The sequence below is a fragment of the Microcaecilia unicolor genome, chromosome 1, assembly GCF_901765095.1.
Source record: "Microcaecilia unicolor chromosome 1, aMicUni1.1, whole genome shotgun sequence".
Lineage (NCBI taxonomy): Eukaryota > Metazoa > Chordata > Amphibia > Gymnophiona > Siphonopidae > Microcaecilia > Microcaecilia unicolor.
The window spans coordinates 687,315,036-687,339,566 of NC_044031.1; the positions used below are offsets into that span (position 1 = coordinate 687,315,036).

Genomic DNA, 24,531 nt, shown 5'->3' on the forward strand with positions numbered 1-24,531 from the left:
CAAATTCCAGAGTTTAATTACACGTTAGTGAAGAAACATTTTCTCCGATTCATATTAAATTTACTACTTTGTAGCTTCATTGCATGCCCCCTAGTCCTAGTATTTTTGGAAAGAGTAAACAAACGATTCACGTCTATCTGTTCCACTCCACTCATTATTTTATAGACCTCTATCATATCTCCCCTCAGCCGTCTTTTCTCCAAGCTGAAGAGCCCTAGCCACTTCAGCCTTTCCTCATAGGGAAGTCGTCCCATCCCTTTTATCATTTTCGTCACCCTTCTCTGTACCTTTTCTAATTCCACTACATCTTTTTTGAGATGCGGTGACCAGAATTGAACACAATATTCAAGGTGCGGTCGCACCATGGAGAGATATAAAGGCATTATAATGCCCTCACTTCTGTTTTCCATTCCTTTTCTAATAATACCTAACATTCTTTTGCTTTCTTAGCCAGCGCAGCACACTGAGCAGAGGGTTTCATCATATCATCAACAACGACGCGTAGATCCCTTGGTCGGTGACTCCTAACACGGAACCTTGCATTACGTAGCTATAATTTGGGTTCCTTTTTCCCACATGCATCACTTTGCATTTGCTCACATTAAATATCATCTGCCATTTAGATGCCCAGTCTCACAGTCTCGTAAGGTCCTCTTGTAATTTTTCACAATCCTCTCGCGATTTAACAACTTTGAATAACTTTGTGTCGTCAGCAAATTTAATTACCTTACTAGTTACTCCCATCTCTAGGTCATTTATAAATATATTAAAAAGCAGCGTCTCAGCACAGACCTCAGGGGAACCCCACTATCTACCCTTCTCTATTGAGAATATTGACCATTTAACCCTACTCTCTGTTTTCTATCCTTTAACCAGTTTTTAATCCACAATAGGACACTACCTCGTATCCCATGACTCTCCAATTTCTTCGGGAGTCTTTTATGAGGTACTTTATCAAACACCTTTTGAAAATCCAGATACACAATATCAACTGGCTCACCTTTATCCACATGTTTGTTCACCCCTTCAAAGAAATCTAGTAGATTGGTGAGGCAAGATTTCCCTTCACTAAATCCATGTTGGCTTTGTCTCATTAATCCATGCGTTTGAATATGCTTAGTAATTTTGTTTTTTATAATAGTCTCTACCATTTTGCCCGGCACTGACATCAGGCTCACTGGTCTATAATTTCCCAGATCCCCTCTGGAACCTTTTAAAAATATCGATGTTACATTGGCCACCCTCAAATCTTCCAGTACAACGCTTGATTTTAAAGATAAATTACATATTACTAACAATAGTTCCACAAGTTCATTTTTCAATTCTGTCAGTACTCTGGGATGAATACCATCTGGTCCAGGAGATTTGCTACTCTTCAATTTGTCAAATTGCCCCATTACATTCTCTAGGTTTATAGAGATTTCATTCAGTTTCTCTGAGTCGTCGACTTTGAATACCATTTCTGGCACAGGTATCTCTCCCAAATCTTCCTCGGTGAAGACTGAAGCAAAGAATTCATTTGATCTCTCCGCTATGGCTTTGTCTTCCCTGATAGTAGCCCCTTTTACCCCTCAGTCATCTAGCGGTTCAACCGATTGTTTTGCCGGCTTCTTGCTTTTAATATACCTAAAAACATTTTTTTACTATTTTTTTGCCTCCAACGCAATCTTTTTTTCAAAGTCCCTCTTTACCTTCCTTAGCAACGCTTTTCATTTGACTTGACATTCCTTATGCTGTTTTTTATTATTTTCAGTCAGTTCCTTCTTCCATTTCCTGGAGGATTTTCTTTTAGCTCTATTAGCTTCCTTTAACCATGCCGGCTGTCGTTTGATCTTCCTCAGTCCTTTTTTAATACATGTAATATATTTGGCCTGGGCTTCCAGGATGGTATTTTTGAACGGCATCCACATCTGATATAAAGTTTTGACCCTCGCAGCCGCTTCTCTGTTTTATTTTTTTTCACTGTTCTTCTCATTTTATCATTGTCTCCTTTTTGAAAGCTAAACGCTAACGTGTTTGATTTCCTGTATATACTTACTCCAAAGCTAATATCAAATCTGATCATATTATGATCACTGTTATCAAGCGGCCCCATCACCATTACCTCCCGCACCACTGCTCCACTGAGGACTAGGTCTAGAATTTTTCCTTCTCTTGTCTGCTCGTGTATCAGCTGCTCCATAAAGCAGTCTTTGATTTTGTCAAGGAATTTTACCTCCCTAGCATGCCTTGATATTACATTTACCCAGTCAATATTTTGGTAATTAAAATCACCCATTATTATCGTGTTGCCCAGTTTGTTAGCCTCCCTAATTTCCAATAACATTTCTATATCAGTCTGTTCATCCTGGCCAGGCGGACAGTAGTACACTCCTATCACCATCCTTTTCCCCTTTACACATGGAATTTCAATCCATAGGGTTTCCAAGATGTATTTTGTTTCCTGCAGAATTTTCAATCTATTTGATTCAGGGCCTCCTTAACCTACAATGCTAGCCCTCCACCAATTTGATCCACCCTATCACTACGATATAATTTGTACCCTGGTATGACAGTGTCCCACTGGTTATCCTCCTTCCATCATGTCTCAGAGATGCCTATTATATCTAATTTTTCATTTAGTGCAATATATTCTAACTCTCCCATCTTATTTCTTAGGCTTCTGGCATTCGCATATAGACATTTCAAACTGTTTGTTGTTCTTATTTTCATCATGCTCAGTACTTGACAGTATTAATTTTCAATCTTTTAACAGATTTTTATTTTTATTTAAGGACACCTGATCTACTGTGGTCTCTTTTGCAACCTCACTATCGGGACACCCTATCTTTCCTGTTTTGGTGAAATCTTTGAAAGATACCTTATTCCAAACCATGTGCTTTTGAGCGACTGTCTGCTTTCCCTCACTTTCTAATAATGAGAAGAAGAGTAGTCTACTGTTCTCACACTCTAAATCTCCCCATTGTGCTAGTCATATTACTCTATTTAGCTATCCACGCTCTATGGTCTGAACGGTTAGAGTTCTTGGTGCTCTGATCTTTAGTAGTTAAACGGTGAAGTAAAAGAGGCTATTACAGCCAAAAGATCGTCCTTCAAAAAATGGAAAAAAGATCCAAATGAAGAAAATAATAAGCAACATAAGCACTGGCAAGTCAGATGCAAAGCATTAAAAAAGAAGGTTAAAAGAGAATGTGAAGAGAAACTTGCCATAGTGGCTAAAACTCACAGTAACATCTTTTTCAGGTACATCAGAAGCAGAAAACCTGCGAGGGAATTTGTGGGACTGTTAAATCATCAAGGAGCAAAAGAGGCACTCAGGGAGGACTAGGTTATAGCGGAGAAACTGAATTAATTATTTGCTTCTGTCTTTATGGAAGATGATGCAAGTGATCTACCTGTACCGGAAATGGTTTCCAAGGATGATGATGCGGAGGAACTGAAAGAAATCTTTGTGAACCTGAAAGATGTACTGAGCCAAACTGACAAATTAAAGAGTAGTAAATCACCTGACATACATCCAAGGGTACTCAAAGCACTCAAGCATGAAATTGCTGATCTGCTGTTAGTAATATGTAGCTTGTCTTTAAAATCGTCTGTAGTACCTAAAGATTGGAGAGTGGCCAATGTGACACCGATTTTTAAGAAGGGTTCTAGGGGTGATCCTGGAAATTACAGACCAGTAAGCCTGATGTCTGTGCCGGGCAAAATAGTGGAAACTATTATAAAGAATAAAATTACAGAACATGTAGACAAACATGGTTTAATGGGACAGATTCAGCATGGGTTCAGCCAAGGGAAGTCTTGCCTGAAACAGATTGTTTCATTTTTTTTTGTTACATTTGTACCCGCGCTTTCCCACTCATGGCAGGCTCAATGCGGCTTACATATTGTATACAGGTACTTATTTGTACCTGGGGCAATGGAGGGTTAAGTGACTTGCCCAGAGTCACAAGGAGCTGCCTGTGCCTGAAGTGGGAATCGAACTCAGTTCCTCAGTTCCCCATGACCAAAGTCCACCACCCTAACCACTAGGCCACTCCTCCACGCCACTCATGCCTTTGAAGGCATGAATAATCATGTGGATGAAGGTGAGCCTTTTGATGTAGTGTATCTGGATTTTCAGAAAGCTTTTGATAAAGTTCCTCATGAGAGACTCATGAGAAAATTAGAGAGTCCTGGGGATAGGAGGCAAGGTTCTGGTGTGGATTAGGAATTGGTTATTGGACAGAAAACAGAGGATAGGGTTAAATGGTCAGTTCTCTCAATGGAGGAGGATGAACAGTGGAGTGACTCAGGGATCTGTACTGGGACTGGTGCTATTTAACATATTTATAAGTGACATGTGTATCATAATGACGAGTGAGGTGATTAAATTTGTAGGTGATACAAAACTGTTCATCTCCTCCGACTGCTGGGTTCTTCAGATCATCCAATTATGCGACGGGAAAGAAGGTCTCCCATCCATCTCCCAAAAGAGCCTTATTTCAACTACCTCCAAAGGACAGTGCTTGCACAGGGTCTCTCTGTCCTCCTCCAGCAGAATGCAGTTGAATCAGTTCCTTTGCTGAAGAAGGGTCGAGGGTTCTACTCCAGGAAGTTACTCATACCAAAGAAAACTGGGGAAGTTCGACCAGTTCTCGACCTCTGGGACTTGAACAAATACCTGCTCAAAGAAATATTTTGCATAGTGTCCCTGGGATCCCTTCTTCCAATGATTCAACTCAAAAACTGGCTTTGCTCTGTAGACCTGAAGGAGACATCTACCCACATCTCTATTCTACATACTGACAATGAAGTTCCTTCCCTTCCGTTTCAGGACTACGTTATTAGTACAAGGTATTGCCCTTTGACCTAGCCTCGACACTTGAGTTTTCACAAAATGCCTGACAGTGGTCACTGCAGCATTATTCAGATGGAGCTTAGACATGTCTTCCCCTACCTCGACGTCTGGTCGATCAAAGCAGCTTCACAGGAGGCAGCGCAGACCTTCATAAGCTTCCCCATCCATTTCCTGAAGGTTCTCAGATTTGTGGTGAATTATCCCAAATTACATCAACTAGTTCAGAGCTTAGATTTTATTGGTGCTCTCCTGGACACCGTTTAGGGTCGAGTTTTTCTACCTCAGCTGAAAGTAGACAACATAGTATGTCTTGTCAACCCAGATTTACCATTCCAGATGAGTTTCAGCTTGTCAGATGCTGTCTTCTCAGCCACATGGCTTAAAACAATCTGTCGCACCATTATCTCGGTTCTATTTTCGAATACCTTAGTCAACTCTCTCCTTTCAGTGGTTTCAGGCTACGGGGCGCTCTCACCCGTATTGGGGTAAATCCATCATTAAGCCATTCTTTACAATGATTGGTTTTTCCAGACAATCTCACTTGGGAGACGTCCATTCCAGTCCCCTCAACATCAGAAAGTTCTTACCACAGATGCTTTCATGGTAGGCTGTGGTGCCCATCTCGATGGTCTTCACACACAGGGCTCTTGGTCCCCGCAGGAAAGAAGACGACATACCAATCTCCTAGAGTTATGATCAATCTAGAATGCTCTCAGAACTTACCAGGACCTCCGCCTCAATCAGATTCTGTGAACGAGAACAGTCAACCATGTCGTAATGTATGTCCTGAACAATCAAGGGGGAATGGGAGAAGCTCTTCAGATACGGACTTGGGCAACTTATCGAGGCATATCTATGCAAGCTGTTTACCCACCCGGAAAATGGAATGCTGTAGCGATAAGTTGAGCAAATTACTTCAGCATCACAAGTGGTCCCTCAGCATGCTGGTGGTTAGGCAGATTTTCTAGCAGTGGGGGACCCCAGTGAGAGATCTCTTCACATCTTCTCAGAGCTGCAAAGTTCCCTCCTTCTTCGCCAGGCTTTATGCTCCCAACCTCATTGCTCCAGTTGCTTTTCTTCTCCATTGAGGGGAAGATCATCTGTATAGCTTTCCCACCTGCCTTTCATTGGAAAAACTCTTCTTAAACTACATCGAGACCAAGGTACCATGGTTCTCATTTCTCCCTGCTGGGCATGTCAAATTAGGTTCTCTCTTCTCCTGGAGTTGTCGTCCAAAGAATTGTGGAGGTTAGATCCTTTTCCAACTCTGATAACACAGAACGAGGGATCCCTTCTTCATCCAAACTTCCAGTCTTTGGCTCTGACGGCTTGGTTCTTGATTACAGAGATCTGACTTCCTTAAACCTCGCAGAAGAGGTGTCCAGGCTTCTTCTTGCCTCTGGGAAGACTTCCACACAGAAAGACGTATGTTGGTATAAGTATTGGTGCTTCGACGTTTGGGGTTGTTTGAATATTTATTTTTGATGTATGCTATGTATTTCAACATTGACTATGATTATGATTGTGTTTAATTGAATAGCATGCCTGATGAGGTGTTTAATATTTGTGTATACATATTTATATAGGAACATTAAATGTGTAGTGATGGTTCTTGCTCAGCCAATGACCTGCAGTGGCTGTAATGGTTTGAACTAAGCACATTTCATTATTACACACACATATATATATTTTTCTCCGAGGACAAGCAGCCTGCTTGTGCTCACATGTGGGTCGACGTCCGCGTCGGCCCAGGAATCAGCATTTTGCAAGCAAAATATTTTTAAAAAGTCTTGCTAGAGTCTTCTGGCGCGTGTGCAGCATGCACTGTGCATGCGTGGACCGATTTCTCGCCCATCGCATGAACGTGTACCTCGGTTATTTTTTCTCCGCGTTGAGGTGCGGTCGAGTTTTTTTTTTTCTCCGCTCCTCTCAGGCCCGGGAAAGAGTCTTATTCGTTTTGCGGCTTTTGCCTTATTTTCTTTTCCTTTTCTTAGAAATTTACAGTTTAGAGAAAACTACGGGAACTTTTTAAATTTTTTTATTTTTGCTCTTTTGAAGTTTGCTTTGTTTGGTCGGGTTGTTCCCTTCTTTTCGTTCCCTTTTTTTCTTTTAACATGCTCAATCTCATCTTTTGATGTTGCCAAAGCCGTTTTCCCTTCCATGTCATCGAAGACACCCAGCGGCTTCAAACGTTGTACTCGGTGCAACCAGACCATCTCAGGTACCAATACCCACGCCTGGTGTATCCAGTGCCTTGGGCCCGACCATAGCCCAGCCGCTTGTAGTCTGTGTCTTCGTATGAAGAAACAGACCCAAGCGTCTCGAGAAGCCCGACGAGAGAAGCTTTTTCGGGCTCGGTCCGGAACTTCGACGTCGACTTCGGTACTGAGGTCGGCGGCGTTGACATCGAAAGGAGCATCGATGTCAGGGAGAGAGGTAATGGCTGCGGAGAGACCACCTCGCGCTGGGAGCAGCGAGGCATCGAGTGGGTCTCCACCTGCCTTGAGGCCTCCTGTTATGCAGGCCCCCCCCTGCTCAACAGCTAAGAATGCTGCATGAAAGAATTGGAGTTGGATAAGATGCAATGTAATCACAAAAATATGTGATACCATCTTGTTTGATATTATAAGAAAGTTGATGCATGGCTCATGATGAAGCATGTAAAGTGAAACGGGTGTGGCCACCGTAGAGCCATAGCTAAATGCGCAACTATTTTTGATATATACAAAAGAAGATAATATTTGAGAATAAAGGAATATCTGGAATTTTAATGCATTGTGTTGATTATTTAGCCATTTACACTGGACTCTTCACTTGTTGATGTTCATCTTTTGAGTTAGTCACAGTAGCCTTCCTCTTTTTGTGGTTACATCATTTTTATTTAGACAGGCTTTTACTGCTTCTTAAGTTTATTTGTTGTTTATTTCTTACTGCATCTATTTTATTGACTGCTGTGAACTGCTAAAAACATGGTGGATTAAGCAGGCTGTAAACATCTTAAATAAATAAAATGGTTAGTCTATAACAGACTTGTCTAGCCTATGGCACTCAGGCAGGAACCCAGCTCACCAAGTGCTTGCAGCGAGATTCCCGCTCCCCTGCCATGACTTGACTCTCTGTATGCAGGAGCTGTGCGGTACCAGAAGTTCAGGTTGAACTCAGTTTGAAGTCTTGCGAGACTTGAAACTGCGAGACCAACCTGAACTTATGACATCATGTGGCTCAAGCTTGCAGAGAGCAAAGTCATGGTGGGAAAGCAGGAATCCTATTGTTTCTTCTGCAGCTGAAGCCAGGTGAGGAGAAAGAAAATGGGTGATGGTTGGGGGGGGGGGGGGGGTTTACATGATTGAGAGAGACTGGATGAAGGCTTGGGGGGGGCGTTACATGAGAGAGAGAAACTAGGTGAAGGCTGGAGGGAGGGTTACGTGAGCGAGAGAGACTGGGTGAAGGCTGGGGAGGGGATGATGCACATGCCACTATTTGACAAAACATGTGGCAAAATACGACTATGTGTTTTGGCCCTCTGAATGTTAGAAAATATAAAATGTGGCCTCCAATAGAAAAAGTTTAGATAAACCTGGTCTATAAGGTGCTACCTGCTACTGTCACCTCATTAAAGTACCACTTTTGTAAGTTCTTTGTTACAAATTGTGTGAGTGTGAAATGGAACAGGAGGTTTATCTTGCTTTAGTTACTGTTTCATTTGCTCACCTAGTTTGCATCATTCCTACCAGGTTGCAAATGCATCATTGATCTGATCAGATTCTGTGTTCTATGACATATTCAGTCACACACATGCTGTATTGTTTTGGTGATTTTCATTTCATTTTGAGTTTTATCAAATCACACTGCCAATAAAGTTATAACTGGACAGGATGTCCTGAGTAACTTGATGTCGGTGGCCATTTATGGTTGAGCCTACTGATGGGAAACATCTAAGAGCCCTAATGGGGACTATATCTTAGTCTCCTGTTACCAGGACCATATACATAACCCTTGGTGCAGACTTTGAGAGCATAGTAGTTGACAGTAAGACAGGTGTTCCAACTGTTTGTTACATAAGCATTAAATAAATTGTAGCCTACAGAGGATCCTAGTCACCTTAGTGAGCCTCTAAATGTTACTTTTTTGGCATTTGCTTACCCCCTTATTTATGTATTTTGTTTGTTCTCTAAACGTTTGCTGCTCATATAATACAATAACTGCAGTTGCTAACAATTCAATATTTATAATCATGTTGTATTGATTTAAACCAGTTCCTTATATAGTTGTCTTTTCTTCATCACTCACTTTTGTTTGTTGCATAAGAATTTTATTCAGTGCTTCTGCTTCAAGCTACACAATTTAAAATTTACTTCTGCCATCTTTTATCCTGCAGCACATACTATTCTGCTATTATGCAATTGAACTGTTATGAAGAATAGCCCCTCTTTCAACTACATAACTGTAGTTTGGTGTATGCTAATTTGCTTACTGCATGATTTATTAAAACTGCTTATATCAGGGTATGAATACCTTGAATTGTACTTACTTGGCAGTACATGGAGTTAATTCAAATTTGTAATTGTGCACTTAGGGACTTTACTCAGTCAAGTTGATCTTCTGAATGACTCATGGACACGACTAAAGCATAGCAGGGATTGGATATACAATTCTTGTTCTTTTGAAGAATCTGATTTTGATCTTAGCAAGTCTCTTGGAGTCTATACTTTGATTGAAAATATTGTCAGCTTTGTGAGTGGAGATGTGGGAAATACCCCAGGCTTTAAGGAACCAGAGGAAAGTATGTCAACTAGTCCACAGGCCTGCATTATTGCAATGGAACAGCAACAGCTTAGAGCAGAGGTAAGTTTATACCAATATATTGTTTTGTAGATGGGTTAGTGATTTTTGTATCGTTTTTATGAATGGTAGTCTAGAACCCAAGTACTTCGAACCACAGTGCAACCTTCCTTGCTATCAAAAGACAATAAACTAATGTTGCTGTCTCTTATGTGTTTCAATATAACCAATACTCTTGCCTAACTTCATGATAAAACACACAATTATTCCTAATATGTTAAAATATTATAATTAGTTATCTGACTGTATCATATTTTTGATGTTTTTCTTGAATGTAAGCCACATTGAACCTAAGCTTGTTCAGGATAATGTGGGATACGAAAGTCATAAATAATAAAAGCTTTAAAAAACGGAAATTATTTCCAAGTCTAGTTTTTTTTTTTAATAACCGACTTCAGTGGCTGCTCTGCTCAGTGATAAATGATTGGAAATAGCCAGAAAAATATTGATGTAATAGATTATAGAGTAAAAATAAAACATTTTTTTTCATCTAAAAGTTCTTGCACCATGGTTTATTAGGTTCAGACAAAAAACCAAGATGTTTAGATATATTTAAATTCTAGGATAGCTGAGCCCTTGTAGTGAGTTTAAAAGTTTGTGAGCTGATTGGTATTAATTACTACTACTACTATAAATCATTTCTGTAGCGCTACCAGTCGTACGCAGCGCTTTACAATAATACCAAGCTTAGGGCCTATTTTACTAAACTTCACTGGCGATTCCTGCGCAGCAAAGGCGATGCAACCCATTCAAAATGAATAGGCTGTGGCACATTTGCTACACCATAAGTACATAAGTATTGCCATACTGGGACAGACCAAAGATCCATCAAGCCCAGCATCCTGTTTCCAACAGTGGCCAATCCAGGTCACAAATACCTGGCAAGATCCCAATAAAGTACAAAACATTTTATACTGCTTATCCCAGAAATAGTGGATTTTCCCCAAGTCCATTTAATAATGGTCTATGGACTTTTTCTTTAGGAAGCCGTCCAAACCTTTTTAAAACTTGGTTAACCTATCCGCCTTTACCACATTCTCTGGCAATGAATTCCAGAGTTTAATTACTTTGAGTGAAGAAAATTTTCTCCGATTAGTTTTAAATGTACTTTGTCAAATGCCTTCTGAAAATTTTTTTTATTTTTATTTTTGTTACATTTGTACCCCACACTTTCCCACTCATGGCAGGCTCAATGCGGCTTACATATTTTGTACTTGGGGCAATGGAGGGTTAAGTGACTTGCCCAGAGTCACAAGGAGCTGCCTGTGCCTGAAGTGGGAATTGAACTCAGTTCCTCAGGACCAAAGTCTACCACCCTAATCACTAGGCCACTCCTCCACTCCAGATACACAATATCACAATATCAACTAGTTCACCTTTATCCACATGTTTGTTCACCCCTTCAAAGAAATGTACTAGATTGGTAATCAAGATTCCCCTCACTAAATCCATGTTGACTTTGTCTCATTAATCCATGCATTTGAATATGCTCTGTAATTTTGCTCTTTATAATAGTCTCTAACATTTTGTCCGGCACCGACGTCAGACTCACCAGTCTATAATTTCCTAGATCTCCTCTGGAATCTTTTTGAAAAATCGGCGTTACATTGGCCACCCTCCAATCTTCCGGTACCACACTTGATTTTAAGGATAAATTGCATATTACTAACAATAGGTCCACAAGTTCATTTTTCGGTTCTATCAGTAATCTGGGATGAATACTATCCAGTCCAGGAGATTTGCTACTCTTCAGTTTGTAGAACTGCCCCATTACATTCTCCAGGTTTATAGAGAATTCTTTCAGTTTCTCCGACTTGTCAGCTTCAAATACCATTTCTGGCACCAGCAACTCTCCCAAATCTTCCTTGGTGAAGACCGAAGCAACAGCTTCAAATACCATTTCTGACATCAGTATCTCTCCCAAATCTTCCTTGGTGAAGACCGAAGCAAAGAATTAATTTAATCTCTCCACTGCGGCTTTGTCTTCCCTTATCGCCCCTTTTACTTGGTCATCTAGCAGTCCAACCAATTCTTTTGCCCACTTCCTGCTTTTAATATAACTAAAAACATTTTTACTATGTGTTTTTACCTCCAACGCAATCTTTTTTTCAAAGTCCCTCTTAGCCTTCCTTATCAGCGCTTTGCATTTGACTTGACATTCCCTATGCTGTTTCTGATTATTTTCAGTCAGTTCCTTCTTCCATTTTCTGAATAATTTTCTTTTAGCTCTAATAGCTTCCTTTACCTCACTTTTTAACCGTGCCGGCTGTAGTTTGGTCTTCCGTCCTCCTTTTTTAATAAGTGAAATATATTTGGCCTGGGCTTCCAGGATGGTGTTTTTGAACAGCATCCATGCCTGATGCAAATTCTTGACCCTCGCAGCCGCTCCTCTCAATTTTTTTTTCACCATTCTTCTCATTTTATCATAGTCTCCTTTTTTAAAGTTAAACACTAACGTATTTGATTTCCTATGTATACTTACTTCAAAGCTAATATCAAATCCGATCATATTATGATCACTGTTATCAAGCAGCACCATTACCTCCCACACCAGATCATGCACTGCACTAAGGACTAGGTCTAGAATTTCCTTCTCTGTACCAGCTGCTCCATAAAGCAGTTTTTGATTTTGACAAGGAATTTTACCTCCCTAGCGTGCCCTGATGTTACATTTACCCAGTCAATATTGGGGTAATTGAAATCAACACTAATGTATGTTAAGGATTAGTAGAATATATATCCAAAATCAATTAAACAATTCTACTACTTAAAACCCTGTATTGCAGGTGTGAATTCACGTATATTTATGAAAATACGTGGAGAAAAAAAGACTTCAGAAACCACAGGAAAATTCTCTTTATACAATATGCTCAAATATGATGAACTCGAATGTATTCGAGGATGTGCATACAAGAAGAAGGTTCAGATTAAAAGCCATCACTAACTGTCATTCGAAGAATGTGATTTATCTTTTGAAATGTCCTTGTGATCTGTACTACGTGGGACAAACGTCACGTATGTTGAAGACAAGATTAATTGAGCATCGGCATTGTATACAAGCCAAAAAAACGTATGAACCTCTGGTGTCTCATTGTTTATTGAAACATCATGAATTTGCAGAATTACTATGCATTGTTTTGGAACAAATTTATACAACTGAGCATAGAGGAGATGTGAGGAAATTATTAAGACAAAAAGAACAACGATGGATTTATGCATTACAAACCGTAATCCCGAAAGGTTTGAACATATCAATAGAGTGGAAAGCTTTTTTGTGAAGAATCTCTCTTGATGCAGAGTGAGAGTTAGCCCTTTATAATGTTGACGTCATTGCGGAAATGACGTGGTGGGAAATGACGTTTGTGCGTGTATATATATTGGAAAGAAGCCACTCGAAGTTTAAAGACGCCAAGAAGAGGCAATATTGGGGTGAATGTTGGAAGCTTGGAGATTTGAAATACCAGCCCTTGAAATAGCCCGTTGGTGGCGAAACAGGGTTCTCCTGTTGGGCGTATGATTATCGGACATCATGGAAGAGAATTGATATTCAGAAGATGCAAGCTAAGTTATAATTTTGAGTATAATTCACCGCATTTGTGGCGTTGTAAACAGCCTCTACCTTATTGTATTGTCAAAGGTGTATGCACAAGTATTTTATGAATAAGAAGAGTGGAGTTTTTTTTTTTGTGAAGACTAGTGATTGAAGAGAGGAGTTCTCTCAATTTTGAAAGGTGTTTCCTTAAAGAGAATTTTCCTGTGGTTTCTGAAGTCTTTTTTTCTCCACATATTTTCATAAATATACGTGAATTCACACCTGCAATAGAGGGTTTTAAGTAGTAGAATTGTTTAATTGATTTTGGTAATTGAAATCACCCATTATTATTGTGTTGCCCAGTTTGTTTGCATCCCTAATTTCCTTTAACATTTCTGCATCCGTCTGTTCATCCTGGCCAGGCGGACTAGTACACTCCTATCACTATCCTTTTCCCCTTTACACATGGAATTTAAATCCATAGTGATTCCAAGATGTGTTTTGCTTCCTGCAGAATTTTCAATCTATTTGATTCAAGGCTCTCCTTAATATACAATGCTACCCTCCACCAATTTGATATAATTTGTACCCTGGTATTACAGTGTCACACTGGTTATCCTCCTTACACCAGGTCTCAGTGATGCCTATTATATCTAATTTTTCATTTACTGCAATATATTCTAACTCTCCCATCTTATTTCTTAGGCTTCTGACATTACTACTACTACTACTACTATTTAACATTTCTAGAGCGCTACAAAGTGTACGCAGCGCTGTACAAACACAGAAGAAAGACAGTCCCTGCTCAAAGAGCTTACAATCTAATAGACAAAAAGTAAAGCATTTAAATTTAAAATATTTAAGCAGTCAAGCACAAGAGAACAGTCACAGAAGGACAGAAGATGTTGAAGGGTGGTCAGTGTGATTAGGTGTAACTCTGGTAACATTCATTAGGTGTACATTAACAATTAAAATTAAACATTAAAAATTAGTAAACATTAGGTGTAACATTCACATATAGACATTTCAAACTATGTTTGTTGTTCCTATTTACATCATGCTTAGTACTTCACAGTATTAATTTGCAATCCTTTGTCGGAATTTTATTTTTATTTAAGGACACATGATCTACTATGGTCTCTTTTGCAATCTCACTATCGGGATACCTGATCTTCCCTGTTTTGGTGATGTCTTTGAAAGATACCTTATCCCGAACCATGTGCTTTTCAGCGACTGTTGGCCTTCCCCCAGTTTTTAGTTTAAAAACTGCTCTATCTCCTTTTGGAATAGGCTCCCCCTTCCCCAGAATGTTGCCCAGTTCCTAACAAATCTAAAACCCTCCCTGTACCGTCTCATCCACGCATTGAGACTCCGGAGCTCTGCCTGTCTCTTGGGCCCTGAGCGTGGAACGGGTAGCACTTCAGAAAATGCTACCCTAGAGGTAGTAAAAGAGGCCCTCAATGTTTTTACACACAGTCATAGTTTGAGACCCTTTAAAAAAAATCAGAGAATGAGCAGCCTCTCTGGAATAAATATACTATCACATCTAACTTTGCCAGAAAAACATCAAAATTGCTTTTTAGGCAGTGTATTTTTCTAGATCAGAGGTTCCCAAACTGTGAGTCGGGACCCCAATTGGAGTCACAAAACCTGTGTTTGGGGTTGCAACCTGGGTGGGCTCCCTCATAAGTGTATCATTATTCTGCATCTCCAGGGGGTCACAATTTTATTTGGCCACAATCATGGGGTTACAGTCACAATAAGATTGAGCACCATTCTAGACAATCAGGCATAGCTACCAAACACTTTGCTTTAGAAACACTAGACATATTGAATATACCTAACTAAACAGCAATAGAAAAGCTCCATGACTTAAATCATGTGTTATCTCTTCTTCAACCTAACCATGGCCTTATTAGCGGAACCTTTTATAATATTGTTTCTTTTTCATAAGCTTCGTCTAGAGGCACTTCACCAGATCCTGGTTTTGTTGTGTAGCATGGAGGAAAAGAGTAATGCACCAGTAATGGGAAGTTGGCAAGGGCCAGGATTTCAGTCATCATCTCTATTAACCTCAGTTCGACTACAGTTCCTGGCAGGATGCTTTGGCTTAGGTACTGTTGGGCATGCAGGAACTAAAGGAGAGAGTGTTCGGTTGCATCACTATCAGGTACTGTAGCTACTCATCTAGCTTGTAACTTTTTGTGCTCACCTGAACCTTATACTAGTTTTTAAGGTTAATTTGGATTTTGTTTTGAGTAGCTGACTCTTGAAGCTTAGTTAAACATAAATACAATAAATGAGGTAGTCTTTGATCATTTTACTATGCTGTTAACAAAATTGTAAGTTTTATTAATGTGATTTTATGTATGTTATTTTGTTCGCTGGGTGAATCTTGGGTGAATCTCTTCATAAAGGCAGTTAATAAATCCCAATAAATAAATATTCTGTAATATTTTTATGTAGAGAGTGTGCAACATGGCATGATTTTACATAGAATATAGAAGCTGGAATCGAGATGTCCAGGTTGGGATATGCTCAGTTCTAGTGGTATTTTAGAAAAGGATATGCTAATGCAGAACATTTTGTGAAATACCGGCAGGATGGTGATGGTATGTGTGCTTCCTAACACTTGTAGCTGGAGCAGCCCTTTTACAAATACACAAGTTGAAAAAAATGAGTGGCTTAGACCGAGCAGCTGGTGGAGGTTGCTTGCAACCTCTCTGTAAGTAGAACTACTTTCACTTTAGCTTCCACCAGTTAAGTAGTGAGGCTGCAATTGTAACATGGTTTCATTTTGGAGGAGGAAATAAACTACATGGTATTAAAGAGAGTGACTCCCTTAATCCTTCATGTGAAACCCTTTGCCAAAATGAGCACTTTTAAAAAACCTTTGACTGCCTTTAATCTTGTGTAAAATCTAACATGAAAATTTTGCTTTATAAAATGAGGAATACATGTGCAGATTTTAGTCTTGTCTAAACTACACCCCCTTGAAATCTCTGCTTGATATGGACCTCCACGTGTAAATAGTGGCTTTCTGGAATTAATATTTGAAAGTCTATGAGAGATAATATGTAAGTGCAGCTATTTACTTGTAGATATATTTCAAAAATAATGACAAATATGTAATTTTGTTTAGGCTTTGTTTTGGCTAAAGGTGCACGTCGTAGTCTTAATAGTAAGTTAAATTATTGAAGAACATGAATGTGTTTTCTGACATACTGGGGGGCAATTTTCAAAGCAATTTACAAGAGTAAATACTGGTTTGCCCAGGTAAAATAACCTGGCTGAAAATTGATCTCAGAACATGTGCAGGTTTCCGCTCCATGCTTTTTTTTTTTAACCATGGTCAAAAGAGGCCTATGGTCTACTTAAACCTTGATTTTTCTCGTATGGTTTATCATGTGACTTAGCACCTGTCAGGGTCATGAAGTTTGTCTACTTTACTGTAGTATTTCTTTAGTAAATATAGTTTCTGAGTAATGAAGTTATTCTCTAATAGCTTCTGTATGCATTTGATACAGGATGGCATCAGGGCTGCCAAGAGAAGTATTCAGATTGAAATTCAAATAGCAGTGCATAAGATTTATCAGCAACTGTCTGCTATCTTGGAGAGAGCTCTGCAAGCAAATAAGCACCACATTGGTGAGTTAAGGATTTGCATACAGTGAACAGATATAGTACTGATTCTTACAGAATCAAGAACAGATTCAATGAGTGATCTTCACCATCCTCAGGTTTAAATATCAATGTAATGATGTTTTTGTTCAGAGATTTTAAATTCTTTAAATCTGTGTTAGGTGCTATGGTAGATTAGATTTATAGATCACTTTCTTGAACAAAGTTCAATTTAGAGGTTTACAGTATGTATTAATACAGTAAAAGCTTGATTTTCTTGCATAGGTCATATAGATAGGAAAAGGGATGCCCATGTCTGATGAAGTAGTGTGGTTGCTTAAAGGTAATAAGAAATAAAACAGATAGATATAAAATAAAGGAAAATAAGGGGATACCTTTTTTTATTGGGCTAACTTAATACATTTTTGACGAGCTGTTGAAGGTAGAACACCTTCAGGTCAGATATGAGCAAAACAATATCAAAATATAAATAGTGAAAGGGAAAGGCTGGAGAGAGTAACAGGAAAGAAAGCGGACGGACAGCCAAAAAGCGACAAGGCAGTATGCTTTTTATAATTTGTAATGTGACAAGAAACCCAGATCCTTGTTACATCCAGTCTGGTGGATGTCAAAATATTGCAGCTTTCCAGCTTCAAAGTTCTGACCAGGATGAACAGACAGATGTAGAAATGTTATCAATATCCGATAACATTTCTACAATCGCTCTGTGGCTGTTTTCAGCTCCAGTTTTGAATGATTTTTTTTTTAAGCACATTCATCTGTCATTAGCCTTTTTTTAAAGGCTTGATTTTACTACCTCATTTATGGTGTTCCATTCATTGGTTTACACAACAAACAGACTCCTGAAGCAGACGTTTTTTGCCGAAACATGGCTCCGTGTCGAGTCTTTTTAAATTCTCATCTAATTAAACATTTTATTACTTGTACCCACGGTGTCTTGGGAGTGTCGTGTTGATCTCGCTACTTTTTTGCTGCTGTTCTATTTTTATCCACGTAGCGGATCCTGTTTCTCCACTCTTTGTTGGAGAGATACCAGTGCCAGAAATGATATTTGAAGCTGATGAGTCAGAGAAACTGAATTAATTCTCTGTAAACCTGGAGGATGTAATGGGGCAGTTCTACAAATTGAAGAGTAGCAAATCTCCTGGACCGGATGGTATTCATCCCAGAGTACTGATAGAACTGAAAAATGAACTTGCGGAACTATTGTTTGTAATTTATCTTTAAAATTGAGCCTGGTTCCGGAAGATTGGAGGGTGGCCAATGTAATGCTGATTTTTAAAAAAGGTTCCAGAGGAGATCTGGGAAATTATAGACTGGTGAGTCTGACGTTGGTGCTGAGCAAAATAGTAGAGACTATTATAAAGAACAAAATTACAGAGCATATTCAAAAGCATGGATTAATGAGACAGTCAACATGAATTTAGTGAGGGGAAATCTTGCCTCACCAATCTACTACATTTCTTTGAAGGGGTGAACAGACATGTGGATAAAGGTGAACCGGTTGATATTGTGTATCTGGATTTTCAGAAGGCATTTGACAAAGTACCTCATGAAAGACTCCAGAGGATATCGGAGAGTCATGGGATAGGAGGTAGTGTCCTATTGAGGATTAAAAATTGGTTAAAAGATAGAAAACAGAGAGTAGGGTTAAATGGTCAGTATTCTTAATGGTGAAGGGTAGATAGTGGGCTTCCCCAGGGAGTCTGTACTAGGACAGCTGCATTTTAACATATTTCTAAATGATCTAGAAATGGAAGTAACTAGTGAGGTAATTAAATTTGCTGATGACACAAAGTTATTCAAAGTTATCAAATCGCAAGAGGATTGTGAGAAATTACAAGAGGACCTTACGAGACGGGGCGTCTAAATGGCAGATGATGTTTAATGTGAGCAAGTGCAAAGTGATGCACATGGGAAAGAGAAAACCAAATTATAGCTACGTAATGCAGGGTTCCAGGTTAGGAGTCACCAACCAAGAGAGAGATTTAGGTGTCATCGATGATACTTTGAAACCCTCTGCTCAGTTTGCTGCGGTGGCTAAGAAAGCAAACAGAATGTTAGGTATTATTAGGAAAGGAATGGAAAACAAAAATGAGGACATTATAATGCCTTTTTCCTTAGCATATGCAGCAGATGAATCCAGGAACTGGTGGGTTGTGTCCATCTACCAGCAGGTGGAGGTAGAGATTACAAAGCTGAAGGCAGTGATACCAGATGGTCAGCTCCTCCTTCACCTCAGTATATCTCTATCTCTAGCAGGTGGTAGATTGTGTCTCTGCAGCTCCTGGATTCGTCTCTTGCATCTACTCCTGGGCCTTTTGGCCAGTTGAGCTTAGGGGGGGTGTTTGGGCTCTGTGCCAGCACTTTGGGACACAGTCTCTGCAGCTGCAACAGGGCAGCAGGTTGCTAAGAGGAGCCTTGGAGGCATTGTCTCTGGAGTCACTGTGTGTGTGTAGCTTGCTCAGCCAGTTTGGTGGCAGGCTTGCCTGGGAGGTCCCACTGTCGGCGGGAAGTCTGGCTGCGCATCTCTGGTGAGTGCATTTATTTTCTGCCATTTTGGGGCATGCGTTCTGAGCTTTGGCAGCAGCGGGGACGTGTGTTGCTTGGTGCACAGACGCACAGATAGGCACCAGGGATTCCTTTCTCTCAAAACGGTATTCCCGCTCTGAAGTGTCTGGTGCATGCGCCATTTTCTTTTGGTGCCCCCCAGTGCGGCTCCCGCTTTCCGGCTGTTGGCTGCGTTGGCGGCTTCGCCTTTTCTATGGGGATCTCTTCAGGCTTTGTATCGACCTCTCCTGACTCGGGAATGGTTTTGTACCCAGATTTCTTCCTCCTTTTTCTCCACATCCACTGGTTGAAGTGGCTTTTCCCCCTCAGCATTTGTCTGTAGCCCGGCCCTTTTGAGGGTTTCTTCGGGTACAGTAATGGCTTTGCTACCCTTTGCGGTACATCCAGTGTTCAGGAGAGGCAGCTGGGTGCCGTGTTGGAGGTGGGGTCTTTGGGACCCCTCTCTGGTTCCCCCTCGATAGCGTCGGGCTCGGGGTAGTTCTTAGGCCCATCTCGGGCAGATGGGTTCTAGACTGCAAGGTTTTCCAGAAGGAATCTGATGGTCCTTCTGCGGTGCGCCTTGTTGTTTTTTGGGATGCACATCAGCCAGCCAATCTGGGGCTGGGGGGCTTCTGACCTTCCCTCCGAGTTTATTCTGCTGTTCATATGTCTATATTTTGCAGAAATCTGGTAGGGGAACTCACAGTTCCTTTTTAGTTCAGACTTTGGATATTTCTGACTTGTTCTCAGGCTCCCCTGATGGACTCTGCCTTGAAGAAGGGATGTTTACTCTCCAGCTCAGCAGTAGGGTCTATTGCTCCCCTGTCTCCTTCTATTTGGAGGGAGTCTTTTCAGGGTAGTCCCTTTCTGCACAGAGGCAGCAAGAATCACCTGAACTGGAAAGCCATGTTTGCCTAAGTGGGTGCATTGATGGCAGCAGTCTCCAATAGGCCTCTCTGTCTATGGTGAGTTAAGATTTTCTTATTGTTCCTGCATTGGCTAAATTGGTGTGGGGAAACAGTGAACAGCATCAGAGCAGGGCTGCTTATGTGTTGGCCCTCTGAAAGGGCCTGTTTCATATTTTTATTTACAGACTCTTTGTCCCCTCAGGGCAGTTGCTTAAACACCCTGAAAGTTTCCCTCACTTCATTTGTGGAACTCTTTATATTGGCAGTACAGGTATTGTCTATGGGTACACCACCCTGAAATTGGAAGCTCAGCAGGGTTGGGCCTGGTTTCTACTTGGATGGGAGACTGCCTGGGAATACAAGGTCCAAGTTCTTTTTTTTCCTTCACCTTTAGAAGGGAGTTTCTAGGCTTAGTTCCTTTGGCTCCATGTTTCTTTGTGCATAGCAGCTAACTTTTCACAATTATTGGGGGTGCTAAGCCCAATGGAAATAACCCTTCTCTGGACACATACAAGGAATTTTCTCAGTACTGGGGGTGCTCAAGCACCCACAGAGTCAGCTCCTATGTCTGTGGGAAATGTTACATTTTGTTATTTTCAGGGGCTAGTGCTGTGGTCTCTACTACTACTACTATAAATCACTTCCATGGTAATCATGGAACCTCCACTGCTGCCATGGGAGCATTATCTCCAGGTGCAGTAGTTTCAAATAGGTTTTTTTTTTCTGGAAGATGGCTGGCTTTCAACCTGAAGGTCACAGTTTTAAGGCTGGTTTGTGCTTCATATTAGAAGTTGTGGCCCTCTCCTCTTTTTCATATGGGGCATATTATACTTCACTCTCCCATATTGCTTAAGCAATTCATTGCATAGCTGGGGCATCTTACACTATGCTACAGTGCCAAAAGTTAGCTGTGGTGGTTTCCCACAGCAGCTCTACTTTTCCAGTATTGCACTCTGACACTGGTCAAACTTGCATACCACTTCCAGCTTCCACTGTATCTGTGGCACCTCTAGCTAGTTGTATATTGCAGTGTCTTTAAGGCGTTTATTGCAGTTTTGCATTTTTTCCTTGTATTGGACAGCTAGCTATATTGCACGCGTATTCTCAGGTGTAGAAGATTTTTTTGAGGCATGGTTGCGGCCCACACTTGGTCTCCTTTGCGGGTGTCTGTGCCTCAGCGATTGATTTCTTTCTGCAGTACAGGTTGCAGAAGGGCCTGGCCTCTAATTTGCTTCGGGTGCAGGTGACGGTAGCCTGCTTCTGGGAGAGATTGTCTGGCTGTTCTCTGGCTTCGCACCTGGATGTGGTGCATTTCTTGCAGAGTGCTTTGCTCCTCTGCTGCTGTGACCTTGTTTGCCCTGAAACCTTGTTCTTGTTCTCCGAGCCTTGCTTAGGGCTCCTCGTCTACCAAGCATTGATTCAGACTCCTTTTGATCCTTTGCAGAAGGCTTTGCTAGGAGCTTACTCGCAAGCAGTGTTCTTGGTTGCCAATTCTTCGGCACGCAGAGTGTCTGAATTTTTAGCGCTGCCATGCCGAACTGCTTTTCTGCAATTTGCTGACTCTGGAGTGACCTTGCATACGATTCCTCCTCTTCTTACCGGCTATGGTTTGGCCTTTCTTCTTTATCAGCCTCTGTTTCTTCCCTCCTTTAGGGAGGGGGATTTTCACGCAGAGTATGTGGAGCTTGGTCTTCTGGATGTACAGAGGGTTATTGTTAACGTCTGCGCTCACCTCGCCCTCTGGTGGCCAGAACCGGTGGTTGCTATGAACTGCTATAGACTGTCTTGTTGTTACTGCCCGTTCCAGACTTTAGCCCAGTCCAGTCCGGATCTTCCAGGCTGCCAGATTTACTCTTCTTGTTTGTCCCTGATCAGCACCTGTAGCTGCCTGGTGATTGCTGCAGCTGAAGCCTCAGCTGCTGCTGGGCTTATTAGCCATTCTGAAATCTCTCTGCTTGCCTTTGCATTGCGTCTAAGGCCCTGGTATGTTGGTGCTTTTGCACTTTAGCCTGAGTTTTGTTTCCTTGCTCTAGTTCTTGCCTGAAATCTTGCCTGTTCTAGTTAGTCTATGTTTAGTTTGGGGTATTGCTTGTTTACTGTATTGCTTGTTTCCCAGTCTGGTGTCTTGTTTATGTCTTTGCCGAGTTCTGGGTTTCTCTGTGTTTGTTCCCTGCTTCAGTGGCTACTTGCAGCTTTCAGTCCTGCCCTTTAGCCTATCCTTTCCCTGCCTTGCTGTCCCTGTGCTGCCTAGCTGTTATCCAGTCCTGCCGGCCACCTGAAGCCTGGAGCTCAACTCTTGGTGAAAAGTGGCCTAGTGCAGGTGAAGTTTAAGGGTACTTGCTCTGCTTTAGTCCTGCTTGTTTGCCTCTGCTGCAACTCCAGTCCGGAGTCCAGTCCTGTTCTGCTTAGTCTCCTGTGTGGGGTGGTTTTGCCTGCCGCTGCCGCTCCTCGGCAGTGGCCCATGAGCTCACAACCCAGTTTCCAGCTTTGAGTATGTGACAGTTATCCACCGGCATTTGCAGATGTCGCATGTTTTTCAGCGTTCTTCTCTTAGTCCTTCTTGCTGGTTCTTGCTGTTGGACAAGCCTCTGATACGACTTTCTCATTGGATTGCAGATACTTTGTTTCCTTGGATTTTTTTTTTTTTTTGGAAGGTTGCATCCCGCCGGTGGTGTTCAAGCTTGTTTCACGATGTTGCTATCTAGCTCTTGGGTGGAACGGGTTTGCTTTTGCTATTCGGATGCTGCCTTTGCAGCAGCTGTTCTGTCTCGAAGAACAGCAACTTCCCACCCTCATTAGGGATTGCTTTGGTACATCCCACCAGTTCCTGGATTCATCTGCTGCATATGCTAAGGAAGGTAAAATTATGCCTTACCTACTGATAATTTTCTTTCCTTTAGTAGCAGCAGATGAATCCAGGATCCCGACCTCTGTCAGCCGCGATTGTTTTGCCTGTCCTTGTCCTGGTCTTCAGTTTCAAAAAACAAAAACCAAACATGCAAGCAAAAAAAAAAAAACCAAATCCAAAGGGAAAGAAAAAAAAAAAAAAGAGAGAGAGAACAGAAACCACTGAAGAGTCCTTCGTAGTCATGGTTTCTCTTAAGTCGGACTGACGAGTTTCTGTTGTCTTTGGTTGGTGAGAAAGGCTTCCTGGTTTCTTGTCTGATTCTGCTTTGTGATGAGACATATACTGAGGTGAAGGAGGAGCTGACCGTCTGGTATCACTGCCTTCAGCTTTGTAATCTCTACCTCCACCTGCTGGTAGATGGACACAACCCACCAGTTCCTGGATTCATCTGCTGTTACTAAAGGAAAGAAAATTATCAGTAGGTAAGGCATAATTTTACCGTATTGCTCCATGGTGCAACTGCACCTCGAATATTGTGTTCTGGTCACCACATCTTAAAAAAGATGTAGTGGAATCAGAAAAGGTACAGAAAAGGGTGACAAAAATGATAAAGGGGATGGGACGACTTCTCTATGAGGAAAGGCTGAAGCAGCTAGAGTTTTTCAGCTTGGAGAAAAGACGGCTGAGGGGAGCTATGATAGAGGTCTATAAAATAATGAGTGAAGTTGAACGGGTAGACGTGAATCATTTGTTTACTCTTTCCAAGAATTCTAGGACTAGGGTGCATGAAATGAAGCTACAAAGTAGTAAGTTTAAAACGAATTGGAGAAAATGTTTCTTTACTCAACGTGTAATTAAACTGGAATTTTTTGCCAGAGAATGTGGTAAAGGCAGTTAGCTTAGTGGGGTGAAAAAAAAAAGGTTTGGATGGCTTCCTAAAGGAAAAGTTTATAGTCCATTATTAAAGTGGACTTGGGGAAAATCCACTGCTTATTTCTGGGATAAGCAGCATAAAATGTATTGAGCTTTTTTGGGGATCTTGCCAGATATTTGTGACCTGGATTGGCCACTGTTGGAAACAGGATGCTGGGTTTGATGGACCTTTTGGTCTGTCCCAGTGTGGCAATTATTCCTGAATTGTTTTAAAGTTACCGTTTAATATTCTGATCAAGGCAGTATATGTCCTAAAAAAAAAAGTGGTTCATGCAACAAAAAAAATCACATCTATAAAAGCATCCATAACAGACATAATGAACAGTTCAATGTGCAGAAAAATCCCCGCCACTTTCCCTCACTACAGGACCTGCTCAAAACCTTGCTGGAAAAAGAAAGCTTTGAATCCTTTCTTAAACTTCTGCAACAGTGACTC

At 41.0% G+C, this 24,531-nt stretch overlaps 1 protein-coding gene across 1 annotated transcript in view; it reads left to right on the top strand.

The window, feature by feature from the left end:
• HERC1 (HECT and RLD domain containing E3 ubiquitin protein ligase family member 1) overlaps positions 1–24,531 on the top strand; it is a 736,289-nt gene that overhangs the window by 250,468 nt on the left and 461,290 nt on the right. The window contains exons 27-29 of the mRNA XM_030188195.1: positions 9,417–9,685; positions 15,169–15,384; positions 16,742–16,862. Coding sequence (XP_030044055.1) covers positions 9,417–9,685; positions 15,169–15,384; positions 16,742–16,862 — 606 coding nt within the window. The remainder of the gene's footprint in view (positions 1–9,416; positions 9,686–15,168; positions 15,385–16,741; positions 16,863–24,531) is intronic.